This window comes from Apis dorsata, unplaced genomic scaffold (assembly GCF_000469605.1).
Source record: "Apis dorsata unplaced genomic scaffold, Apis dorsata 1.3 scaffold_82, whole genome shotgun sequence".
Taxonomy (NCBI): Eukaryota; Metazoa; Arthropoda; class Insecta; order Hymenoptera; family Apidae; genus Apis; species Apis dorsata.
In genome coordinates, this window is record NW_006263380.1 from 1094670 (window position 1) to 1108037 (window position 13368).

At 27.3% G+C, this 13368-nt stretch overlaps 4 protein-coding genes across 6 annotated transcripts; 2 read left to right on the forward strand and 2 right to left on the reverse strand.

Moving 5' to 3' along the window:
* Positions 1-1425: 1425 nt before the first annotated feature.
* On the reverse strand, positions 1426-2277 carry LOC102671790. Its single transcript, XM_006610998.2, has 2 exons — positions 1907-2277; positions 1426-1744 (listed from the first exon to the last, which is right to left on the reverse strand). Exons 1-2 carry the CDS (start codon positions 2048-2050, stop codon positions 1436-1438), a joined length of 453 nt encoding a protein of 150 aa, XP_006611061.1. The 5' UTR covers positions 2051-2277; the 3' UTR covers positions 1426-1435.
* Positions 2278-2306: 29 nt separating this feature from the next.
* LOC102680284 lies at positions 2307-4572 on the reverse strand. Its single transcript, XM_031508317.1, has 5 exons — positions 4215-4572; positions 3817-4021; positions 3355-3612; positions 2886-3252; positions 2307-2590 (listed from the first exon to the last, which is right to left on the reverse strand). Exons 1-5 carry the CDS (start codon positions 4313-4315, stop codon positions 2307-2309), a joined length of 1215 nt encoding a protein of 404 aa, XP_031364177.1. The 5' UTR covers positions 4316-4572.
* Positions 4573-7189: 2617 nt separating this feature from the next.
* On the forward strand, positions 7190-8008 carry LOC102671652 (CDGSH iron-sulfur domain-containing protein 3, mitochondrial). Its single transcript, XM_006610997.2, has 2 exons — positions 7190-7338; positions 7607-8008. The coding sequence occupies exons 1-2, from the start codon at positions 7279-7281 to the stop codon at positions 7958-7960; spliced, it is 414 nt and encodes a 137-aa protein (XP_006611060.1). The 5' UTR covers positions 7190-7278; the 3' UTR covers positions 7961-8008.
* LOC102671346 (kinesin-like protein KIF23) lies at positions 7641-13099 on the forward strand. Of its 3 annotated transcripts, none has more exons than XM_031508250.1 (15): positions 7641-7745; positions 8540-9106; positions 9173-9343; positions 9410-9608; positions 9668-9806; positions 9919-10118; positions 10221-10325; positions 10539-10624; positions 10722-10852; positions 10929-11032; positions 11133-11237; positions 11318-11464; positions 11538-11804; positions 11882-12118; positions 12216-13099. In XM_031508250.1, exons 2-15 carry the CDS (start codon positions 8670-8672, stop codon positions 12399-12401), a joined length of 2514 nt encoding a protein of 837 aa, XP_031364110.1. In that variant the 5' UTR covers positions 7641-7745; positions 8540-8669; the 3' UTR covers positions 12402-13099. The 3 variants fall into 3 exon arrangements, with proteins under 3 accessions (XP_031364110.1, XP_006611057.1, XP_006611058.1); XM_006610994.2 differs by lacking the exon at positions 7641-7745 and adding an exon at positions 8192-8397; XM_006610995.2 differs by lacking the exons at positions 7641-7745; positions 11133-11237 and adding an exon at positions 8192-8397.
* Positions 13100-13368: the final 269 nt, after the last annotated feature.

A 13368-nucleotide genomic window follows, 5' to 3' on the forward strand; every position in this document is an offset into this window, starting at 1 on the left:
ATGAATCGAATTATAACAATTTTTCGTTCACAATTAATTAAATAAATTCTTCCCGTGCAGTTTTCCGTGAAATTACGATCCATTGCATCGAATCGATAATCTTAACGTGCTTCCTACGAGCAGAAGCATTCGTATCGATTTTCCATAAAAGAAAAAGGAGAAACTTGTGGTATAAATTTTTTAAAACCCGTTCCCTCCCCCTTTTGTATCTTTTATCTTCATGCCTTCATTCGAGAGATTATTTCCTTTCTCGTCCATCCATTATTTCCCCCGACTTTTTCCCCTCCTCCCTTCGATTCGTGCACGCGTGCTTTTTTTCGTCCGGCCAAGGGAGAAACTGTTCTTGCTCAAGATCCTTTGGGAAACGAAGGAGAATGCAAAGGAGAAACTTGCGAGCATTCTTACGGGCGAAACCACTCCGCGAAAGTAATCCGGAGTTGCGAGAGGATGGTGCTTTTTCGTTGCATAAGAATTTTCAAAGAATTTCCTCTTCTCCTTTCTTATATTCAATCCCTCTTCAATTACACAGAATTTTCCGATTCTCTTAATCTCATTCCACGCTCTTTCTTTACCGTGATTCGATGCTCTCGAGACATTTACTCGAATTGGAAGAAAGAACAATCGATGTCGCGAACTTAATGTCAACATAATGGATAAAAGATCTTAAAAATTCACGTGAACCATCCGTGAATAATTGGAAAAGATTAGACGAAATTTGAATCAAGTACAAAATTCGATTTATTCTCGTCGCTTTTTAAAACAATTTTCATCTTCGATCCTTTCGAGCATCCTTTCCTTTTGGCGTGACGATGATCGTTTCTGTAAAAAAATTGAAACACCGTGACGCGTGGTTTCCGGGTTTAGAGTGCGCGGATTCTTCCATTAAAGATGGAAAAAAGGAGGGGAAGGGGGGAAAAATGCATCAGACGTTTTCGAATTAATCTTCACGGTGCGAGACGGTTCCTCCTCGAACGATTGCGTTTGATCGATGTTTCGCGCTACGTAAGTGTTTCAATTAAAGAGAAGAAACAGGCGGAAGTTATCTTTCGTCCGCTGCGTTCCGCGTTTTAATTCAATTACTTAATTGGACGGGGAAGATTTTCGATTGGGGAAGAGGTCGTGAATTATTCACAAGTCTGCGACGGGGGAAATATCGAAATCGTGGAAAATGAGGAATAATTGGAGGATCGGTGAAATCGGATAAAACAATAATTTGTTTCAATTATTCGCAACGTTGCTTCCACCTCGTTTACGGTTGTTTCACGGAAAAAATACGCATCTTCTCTCGTAGCCTCGTCATATCTCTAATTGAAATTTTCTTGTTCCAATTATTAATTAATTATTCGTAAATAATGTATAATCTTTATATATAATGTATATAATATTCTATTATATTTTATTTTGTAATTTGGTTAAATGAAAAAAAGAAATTCGATCATTCGAATTTTTTTATCAAAACATCCTCGTCCTCTTCCGTTTCGGTCACTACAATTTCTTGCTTCTTGAACGTCAGATCAAAATCGTCCGGAAATTGAGGGCGATACGTGGTGAAGTCCTCCGTTTTGCAATAGTCGGTGAAGAAAGTCAAATATTGCATCTCCTCCTCGGTTGGCTGCAGCGCCACCGCCAGTCCCTTCAATTTGTGTATTTTTGGAGGCGATCGCCACATCATAGTCCTCTTCTTCGTCGGAGGTGGCTCCATTGCGCGTTTCAGGGAGACCAGCAATCGTTGCATAAGCTCGAACTGTAAAGTAAAATAATAATCGTTTCGTGAAAACGATTCGTTTCGGATTAGCATAAGATAGAAAGAAGAAACATTGTGATATGTCCAGCCAGTGTGAATCGAATAAGAACAAGATATAAGTAATATTAAGATTGTAAATTAATTTTCGCGGATATATCTAACCTTCTTAGCGGCTTCCTCATGCTGCTTCATGACCTTCAGCTCCTGCTTGAAGCCCTCTTTCTCGGCAGCCTTCACCACTTCCGGCGGTAGAGTATCCAGCTTCAAATTCAAGTCGTCGTGTATCTTCTCGATCCATTTCATCATCGAGAAACTATCCAGATTCGCTTCGTTCACCCCGACGCAACTCTCGTACGCATCCTCGACGAATACCTGAAGACGAAGCACTTCCTCCGAGCAAACGGAATCCCGGAACACGGTTTCCAAAAGCTCGTTCGCGTGCTTTTCCAAATCTATGGCTCTGCTTTCCAATATGTGTATGCTTTCCTAAAAATAATACGTTTTCACACGTAAGTATGTATGTATGTACACACGTATATTCACCATTCTACTCTACTCTACTTTAATCCATGCGATGTATTTTTAATTCAATTCGATCGATTATATATATCATTACGCGCAACTCCTTGATTATATTGGTTATTTCTTCAATTTCTATCTTCATCTGTTGTTCAGCACTTTGAATCGTCGACATCATTTCACTCATCGGCTCTGCAAGACTCTCCAAATGGATCAACGCGTTCAAATTTTGCATTTCTATCGATCTGAACACGTTGATCAGTTCCCACGGTTCCTGAAAATACAAATCCGCGGGACCCGCCTCGCTAATATCTTGCTCGAAAAAATCTGGAAAAAGCCAACAACGTAACGTAACATTTTTTTTATTTCTTCTGAATAGTTAACAAGTTAGCATTAAAAATAAGAAAAAGAGAGAGAGGGGAGGAGAGAGAATTCTCGCAAATAAGAAACTTCTAATGCATCAGTGACTGGTAGAAAGGTAATGATTCCCGAAATGATAATTTCATAGAGACAATATATACTCTAATGCTCTAAAATAATATAAAGTAATAATAAATTTTTCCACAGGTTCGACTATTATTGTTTTGAACGAAGATAAAAGATAGATATTTGCCGCAATCACCTATAAGAGCGTCGAGCGAAGCAACATCGCCCAGCATTCTGTATCGTCCGAATAAATCCTCCGGATGGTCGTAAGTGATGCTCTCCCCGGAATGACTGCGATGGATCCAATCGTGCTCCGTTCGCCAAGAAATCGGAGATATCTGATAGAGGAATCGTTGACACATCTTCATCATTCTCCAGCTCTCTTCCCAGTGGTATACTTCCAATCTAATCCGGCCATATTCAACGGAAAGCTTATTCCTGTGATCCGTCATCTCTCTAGTTTTCTTCGACTCGTTTTCAGCAAGGAATAGACTTTTCATACTCTCCTCGTGATCCTTCGAGAGAAATTCCTCGAAACCGCTTATGTATTGACGATATCGTCGCTGGATCGGAAAAAATACGTGGTGAAGAACACACGTGGCGGAAGAATAACGGTGAGAGATATTGGAACATGGAAAATTTCTTATTTTTTAGATTGGACAAACCTTGATCTTATCGAGTCTTTTTTGCTCCTCGACGAATTGTTGATCTATGCGAATGCAATCGTCCATTTCCTGGCCAGCTAATAGCCGACACTTTAAAATTTCACGAGAGTCTTCCACGTACTTGTGTACGGAGAATTTTTCTCTCACTAGCCTGGCATCCAGTTCCGAAAAGTAACGCGGATCCACATCGGTGATGGCTATAGCTTCGTCCAAATCTTTGTGCCTTTTTGCCTCCAAGGCTTCGATGTCCACGTCCACCTTGGCAAAAGTAACAATAATCGTACAACTTTCGATCTAAGGAAATTCTTCTGAAATCGAACAATCGAAAGATGAATAGTTTTTCATCGTTGTAACTGATAATAATTGAAATTCGACATTTTTGGAATATCCTTCTATTTTTTTAATTGCAAAGTAAAGATTATTATAGATATACCGTGTTTGGTATATTAAAGAATAGCTTACGCGAAGAGATCGTAAAAGTTGTTGTAAAGTTTTGGTGTTGGAAAGCGCCCTTTTTTCCTTATCCGTAGTACGTTGTTTCGCTTTCCAGTATTGAAAGTAAGCGAACATGAGAGAGCAAGGAGGATAAACGAAAAAAGATTGCTCCTCGAGAACATTTCTGGCTTCTCCCATGTGTTCATGGCCTTTGGTAAAATAGTACTGGGTCCTAAATTATTTAGAAAAAAATGTAGTAACTTTTCTATTTTTCGGAGATGACAATTTGAAAATGAATTATATCTATGATGAGTAATATAATTGATTTAAAACAAACTACTCTCTTTGTTAAATTAAATCTTTGATATATACTTCGAACTGGATTGTTTGTAAAACAATGTTTATTATTTTGCAGAAATATATACTCGAAAAACTCCTTCAGAGTTTTCTTCCTGGGCACAGTTATCTTCCGTCTCTTCTGAGCAATATGACGCTCCCTACAAGCTCTTGACGTTGGATCGCTCATTCTCCCGTAATTCAGCTCGTGCTTTATTCAAACTCTCGGCTTTTCACCTGTCGGCCATTCACCTGTGTCGCTGTGTAGAAAAGCTCGCCTCCTCATCTGGTCGCGTTGGTCAAAGGGAAACGCCAACAGAGACGGCATGCATTTGATTAAAACTTTTCAAGTGTCTGAAAAATAATGGAAACTTCGAAGAATCTGTTTCTATCGAACAAAGTTATTGCGGATATAATTAATTAGAAAAAATTCTTATAATTTTCTATATATAGAAGGATATAATTTTTTTAATTGTATTAATTTCATTGAGAAAAAATGTTGCTTCGACAGACACAGACATTAAAATATTGATAAAAAATATATATATTTATATATTAAAATAATATATTTCACAAATATTTATAATTTATTTTGCTTTTGAAATTCTAAAACGTATTAATATATTATTTTCATGAGTATTTAGATATTTTTGATATTTTTGAGTATTTTTTGATTTTAGATGAATCTTAAGATTTTATATTAATAATTATATTCGAAATTTTTTAAAAAATACAACATCAAAAATGAATAATATATGTTATTCATATTCCATTCGGTAATTTTCGCTAAGAATTTTTTATATAATCAATATATGATTTTATGATTTTATTATTATTAACTGTCTGAATCCTCTTGAATATCTGAAATTTTTATCTGTTAAACTAATAATATATCAAACTAATTAATTTAACTAAAATTTGCTTTCTTTCTAATTTATTATATAGTATTAATAAATTCATAGATTTCTATGTATCTTTGTCTCGAGAACTTGTCTCGAGAATATTAAAATGAAGCAAAAAATTGAAAATATTCTCGAGCAATGCAGTGAAAAATTGATTCCTTAAGATTGGTATGCCTGAAACATGCGAATTCAAAGCTTAAAGAATTACTTACTTTTTAAAACAAATTCAATTCTTGTACTTTTCTTAGTGATAAAACTGCTAGATTTAAACATTTAAAAAAAAGAAAGAGCTGAGAAAAAGAAAAAGAGAGAAAATTCGATAACCTTCTTTTTAATATATATCAACCTTCTATCAGCAAGTTGACGTTTCGTAGATAAACGGTTGTTAAGTGGAATTGTTTGCCATGCGCGTTGTATTTTGAAGAATACTTCATGATTTTCTGATTGAATTATGTATAGTATGAATTAACTGCACGAACAAATCAAGATTGTTTTATCCACAATTTATTATATTTTAGACACATCATTGTACAATGATTCTGAAATGTAAAAAAATTTAATTATATTTTCATTTTTTTAAAATTTAAAAATTTAAATTTTATGATGTAACATATATATTTAATATATGTATCTATTTATTTAATCTATGAATTTTAAAATTTAAATTTAAATTTTAATAGTTTCAATATAATAAAAATATTTTGATATTTTCTGTGTTTAGTGTAACATACGAATAAATTTTTTAATAGCATAAAAAAATTCTTGTGAAAAATTAATGTAATCACTATAAAAATTAAACGTAGCTACAATCTTAATAAGATTATTATATTGTGATCTGTAATATGATATAATAAAAAATACATTATCTAACTTAAACTAGAAAAATTTAGTATAATATAAGTAATCTAAATAATTTTAAACATCAAAATTTTTATATTAATTGTAAGATAAATATTTAATTTTTTCATGACATTTTATTTTATTCTAATTTATTTATTATTTTCTTATTATTGTCATATCTTTCATCTTTAGTTGAATACAGATTTGTTTATACTTTTGTTAATACTTCTCAAACAACTATTCGTCAAGATTATGGAATTTTTCCTATTTCTTTTTTTTACAAATTTTTAAATGAATACATTTTATCGATAAGTTAGGTGACTATTGAAAAATTTTGATTAGCGCCATCTCGCGTTTGAATACTCGAAACTTTAATTTATTATTACTATAATGATGAAATGAAACAGAATATGAAAAAAAATATTTGATATCAAAAACAAGGAAAATAACCTTGTACGAGAAAGATAAAAAGTATCTTCTTCCACTTTGAAATTCCATAGAAAATTTATTAATTATTCGTTTTTTACTTAAAATTTTAGTATTTTTGAGTTTCAATCTTGAAAGTTTCTCATATCAATTTTAAAATTAAAATTTTTTTTCTTTAATTATTTATTAACAATTAACGCGTCTAATATTTTCTAATGTATCAAAGATGTTATAATAAAAATTGATAATTATTCAAAATTTTTTCACTTTCAAGCTAGATCTTCGAATAAATTTTTCGTATTTTTAAAATTTCTTTAAAATTTAGTTTAAAGATATAAAAGTTAAAAACAAATGTTCAATGTTCAATATATTAAAATATATATTAATTGTTAATAAACAATTATTTAAAAAAAAATTCATTAAATTAATAAAAAAAATTTGCCTGAAATTCTAACTTGAAGTGCAAGTTTGAAAAACAAAAATTTTGATTAGGAAACAAATTAATTAATTTTCAATATATCTTTAATGCATTAGAAATAAAATGCGTTAATTGTTAATAAATACTTAAATTAATTTTTTAATATATAAATATATATATATATATATATTATTTTTAATATATTAATATATTATTATTTTTAATATATATATATATTTTATATATTTTTTTTATCTTTTGTATATCATACAGATATTTTTTTTTATAATTTTAAAAAGTATGAATACTTATTATTAATAATTAAAAAATTATTAAGTATAAAATTGATAAATTCTTCTGAATTTGATTGAGTTATGAAATAAATTAAATATTACATATTACATATTACATATTAAAATATATAATATTTAAATTTTGCAATTTATCGTATATATTTATAAAAATTGATATACATAATGTAATAAAACATCCCTATAAAAATATATTGGTAACTTGTTCTTGTTAAGGTATATCAAGATTATACGATTATAATATCAAGTATCAATCATGTATTTAATTTTAAAGGAAATTCGACAATTTGTACATTTTATTTCGAAACATCGATATGTAAGTTAAAAATAAATTAAATCTAATTTAAATTGTTATAATATTTTTTTACACTTACTTTTTTACTATTATTATAACATTCTTAACCTATTCTTTTATAGTAACTTTAACCTTTTGTCTCATAAAACATATTCTTAACAATAAAAATTAAAAAAAATAAGTTATTAAATTATACTAGAAATAAAAAAGTAAATTAAATATATTAATATTTAACAAAATAACAAAATTTATTTCTTTTCTTAATATGCAAATATTAATTATATTTCAGATTAGATATTATTGTAAGAAAGTAGAAGATGATATGGAAATTCCTACAAATCCATTAAAACAATATTATAGTGCAAATGATCAAGTTACTAATGGTGTTGTATATGATTATAAACCCTTCAAATATACTTGTATAGCAGGTAAAATATATTCATGGTGTTTATGTGGTAAAAGTAATAAACAACCATTTTGTGATGGTACTCATAGAAATCAATTTCTTCAAATTAAACAAAAACCTATACGTTTTACTGTTAAGGAAACCAAAGATTATTGGCTCTGTAATTGTAAACAAACATCAAATCGACCATTCTGTGATGGTACACATTTAAATGAAAATATTGTACCAAAGAAATAATTAATTATATAAATATATAAAGCAATAATTCAATTGTTAGTAAACAAATTTTTTGTTCAATATAATTTTAATTATAAGAAATATATATTTTTATTTTTTTAAATTTTATAAATTTTTATTTTTTAATTTTCCCTGACAAAATCCTAATTTCCTCTTTTCAATGTTACGAACGATTCATAAAAAATTTTAATTCATGTATGTAATTTTCAATGTTTCTATCGATAAATGAAAATTCGCTATAAGTAATCTAAATGCTTATCTGCTGACTTCACTTTATGTTTGAATTTTAAACGTGTTATGCGATCGTAAGCAACGAGTTTTACAACAAATAGAATGTTAAACTAATTATAAACAATTTTTAGATAATTGTAATTTAGATAAAATAAATTTTATTTAGTTATTTCGTGTTCATTAATTGGTTTTATAATGAAATCTGCGTAAGTTTTCGATACTTTTAATAAATTTATTGCAATTTCGTATTATTACTTTAATTTTAATTTTTTTACAATCGCTTTAATCATTTAAACTATTGTAAATATAATTTTCAATAAAAAATTTATATTATTTGATTTCAATTAGAAATATAAAACCACCTGTTGCAACACGAAAGCACGGAAACCGGGCAAAATGCGACAATGATACATCTAAAGAGCCTGTTAGAGTTTTTTGCCGTTTAAGACCAATAGTTCACTCTAATGATGTATCTTGTATGAAAATTATTTCTGATACAGCCTTGGTTATTACTCCATCAGAATCAATAACGAATGTTCGTAATGTAAACAAAGCTATTCAAACGTGTTTTAGTCACGTTTTTGGTCCTAATACTTCTCAAAGAGAAGTATTTAATATTGTAGCTTTGCCACTTGTTGAAAATCTTCTTAATGGCAAAAATAGTTTACTCTTCACATATGGAGTAACTGGAAGTGGTAAAACTTATACTATGTCTGGTACACATGATGCAGGTATCATGCCTCGTAGTTTAGATGTTATTTTTAACAGTATAGCAAATTGTCAAACAAAGAAATTTGTTTTTAAACCTGATAAATTAAATGGTTTTGATATACAAAGTGAAGCTGATGCATTGTTAGATAGACAAAATGAACTTCAAAGATTCGTTACTTTTTACAATGGAAAAACTCCTAAAATGTAAGTATAAATTTAAATATCATCATATTTACTGTGATGTTTTAATATTTTATATATTTTTCAAAGATGTAAAATAGATGGAAATAATTTTAGCAATGAAAATATCTTAAATTTAAGTAATGAATCTCAAACATTAGTCATTGATGAAGATAATGCATATGCAGTTTTTGTAACATATATTGAAATTTATAATAACAGTGTGTATGATTTATTAGATGAAAATGAAGGAAAGACAAAGTAAGTATAAATTTTAAGAAATTATATAAAATATTATAAAATTTATTAAAACATCAAAAAATTCAGAACTTTACAGAGTAAAATTATACGTGAAGATGGAAATAGAAATATGTATGTTCATGGATGTACAGAAATAGAAGTAAAAAGTTCAGAAGAAGCATTTGAAATATTTCAACGTGGTCAATGTAAAAGACATATTGCATATACTAATCTTAATGCAGAATCAAGTAGATCTCACAGTGTTTTTACTATAAGGCTTGTTCAGGTAATATAATTTAATTATAATGTAAACATTTTATATTTGCAATATTAATATCTTACTAGGCACCACTAGATAAGGATGGTGAACAAGTTGTTCAAAATAAACAAGTAATTTGTATTAGTCAATTATCTTTAGTAGATTTAGCTGGAAGTGAACGTACAAATCGCTCGAAAAATACTGGACAAAGACTCAGAGAAGCAGGTAATTTTAAAATATTAAAAATAATATTAAAATTCTATTATATATTATAATTATGTGTTATTGTTATATTAATACATAATATATAATAATTTATTAAATTTATATATAATAGGAAATATAAATAATTCGCTAATGACACTGCGTACTTGTTTGGAAATACTTCGTGAAAATCAAACTCAAGGTACAAATAAAATAGTCCCTTATCGAGATTCTAAAATAACACATTTATTTAAAAATTACTTTGACGGAGAAGGAAATGTTAGAATGATCATTTGCGTTAATCCTAGTGTCGATGATTATGATGAAACTATTGTAAGCATTCACATTTAAATTTGAATAATATTTGGAATATAAATTACTTATGTGAATATCTTTTTTTTTTTTTTTCTTCATATATACAACTACTCCAAGTAGCAAGTATTAAAGTTTGCTGAAGTTAGTCAAGAAGTACAAGTTACAAATTCTACAACTTCAAAATTAGATTTAGGATATGCACCTGGTAGAAGACAAGCTAATAAAGTAAGAAAATAAAAAGTTTGTATGCAGTATGTTAATTTAATACATATGATATCTTTAAAAAATTGATTTTAAAAACCAAATATAAATTATAAATATATAAAGATAGTGATAATAATAATGATTGAAATTTATTTATCAAGTTAAAATTAATTTAAAATAATCAATCTCTTAAAGGCATTCCATAAATATTTTATATTTTATATTTTTTAATAGATATTTAAAGAAGCAAGAAATAGATTAGAAAGTGCTGGTCATCCTATTGCAGCTGATTTAGAAGTTGATTTGGGTTTAGTATATAGGTATAGTATATAGATTTTAATACATAAGTAATTTTATTTTCTTATTATTCTCTAATAATAATAAAATTATTTTATTGTGTAATAAATTTTTTTTTAGTCTTGGAGGACCATTTCCAGAAATGGATATAACAAATCCACATAATGATGAAATAATCACTACACTTATGCGTTTCTTAGAATTGCGTATTCAAAAGCGAAATATTTTGCAAGAAGATCTGAAACAAAAACGTAATATTTAAAAGTATTATAAGATTAAAAAAATATTTCTTTTTTCAAAAAATTTATATCATATTTGTTTTTTTAGAAACCAATTTTAGAAATATGCTAGTAAAAATAGAACGGGAAAACGTATCATTAAAAATTGAAAATTCTACATTAAAAGCATCAAATGATCAACGACAAAAAAAAGTAAGTCTTTATACGAAGAATTAAAATCATAATTGTTATTGTATAAATTATAATTATTATATATTATTAATGATATTACATAGATAAAAAATTATTATAGATATCTGCTTTGGAAGCTCATATTTGTAAAACAGAAGCACAAATTGATACTTTATTATACAGATTAAATAGTGCAAATGATATAATCAGACATATGAAGCAAGAAGTAACTTTTTTTTTATATTATTATTTATTTGTATTTTTATCAAATAAAATAATTTTAATAATTGAAAAAATTTTTTATAGTTACAAAACAAAAATATGTTATTGAATCAACGTACAATAGATAAGCAAAAAGTAAAAGAAAAATATAGTAATAAAATTCAAGCAGAAACTGATAAAATGAGTAAAGAATTAGAAAGCAAACTTCGCAGACAACGTGAAATTCTTCAGGTACATTATGATATGTTTATATATTTTATATTATTATTATTTTATATTATTAATTTATTAAATATTTATTTAGAATCAAGTGAAAGAAAAAGAAGATAAATTGAAATTAATGAAACAGATATTAATAAGTGATGATGAAATAGATACAAAAAATAAATTAGAATGTAAAGAAAGAATTCAAATACAAAATGAAATTGAAATACCTACAACATCAAAAATCATTACAACTACTCCAAGTAGTATTTCAGAAGCTACACTTTCTACAACTACACCAAAAATTATGACAAAAGCTGTTTCAACGGTTAAATTTGATGATTATAATAACCGATTAAGTAGAAAAGTAAATATTATAATTACAATTTCATATAACATATATTTATATTTGTATAAAATTGTATTACCTTTATTAATATTTAGGATAGAATACCAGTAGTAAATCTACATTATAGAAGATCACAAAGTGCAGAGAGATGGATTGATCATCGACCTCCTGGATTAGTTCCGGTTGGTACCATTTTTCAACCAGTTATTCGAAATAAACGAAGTATCACACAATTAACAGATCCGAAAGATATTACAAACAAAGCATCCAGATATTGCCTTGTCGCACAGGAACAAGATACAGATGGTGAACTTGAAACTAAATTATACAAAGTTAGCATTAATAAGCTATAGATAATTTAATTATATTTATTATTTAAAATAAAATAAAATTTATTATTTAAAAAATAATAAAATTTCTAAATAATAGGGAGATATATTACCAACTAGTGGAGGAGGAGCTCAAGTGGTATTTAATGATATGGAACATTTGAAACAAGTTTCATTGCTTGCAAGAAGAAAACGTAGTAGTTATTTGAGTCCCGAAAAAAATTCTACTTCTCAAAAAAGTTATTGTGATTCAGAAGAAAACAATTCAAAAAAACCTCGCGTATAATTTATTAAAAAAATTTTTGTATTTTATTGTTTTATTTTCAAATATCTGACAAATCAAATAAGATATATAGATAATGCAGATATAAAAACCAAAGATATGAAGAAATAAAATTTTCTTCAATTTTTTTATGCAATAACTAAAGTACAAATAAGTTATAAGTATATAATTATTCGATATATTTTTGTTTCATTTGATGGTAAAATATATATCATTTGTTAGCAAATTACTTTATATAAAAAAAAAAAATATTTTTTAGTTTAATCTATGTAATCATATTGTTATAATAAATATTTTTTACTTCAAAAATGATTCATTTAGAACTTATTATAAAATAAAATTCAACATACACTTTAATATTTTTTTATTTATAATTTCTTAAATGTCTTATGTTAAATGTCCATTTATTTCCCGTAGCTTATACAACACAGACTCTGTGAATAATACAAATGTTAGGACAGAAGCCTGGATATGTACTGCCAACAGCAAAGTAGTGAATATATACATCATTTCTACATGGTGCGAGTTGCGAAAATTTAAATTGAAAAATAATCAAAATCTTTCTTGTAATTTAGTTAAGTAAACGATTTACAAATTTATATGCTTTTGAATTTATAATTAATTTTTTGGATAAATTTTAAACAACTTAAAACTTTGCAAATCGAATCAATACAGTAATAATAATGGTAATAAATGTAATTGAAAAAATTGTTACTGTATAATAATAAATTGTAATTGAGAAAACAATTTTATCTTATAGAATCTATATCATTACAGAAATTGAGCGTATTTTTATGTTAACCATTCTTATAATACACCTTTATTGGCAATATGCTTTTTCATTTACTTTTGTTACTTTATTCTTCCAATGTTTGGTAATGTATATAAATCATATAAAGTATCGAGACTAGATGAATACCTTAATTAGTTAAAGTAATTAGTCATTATATTATGATCAATTTTAACAAAT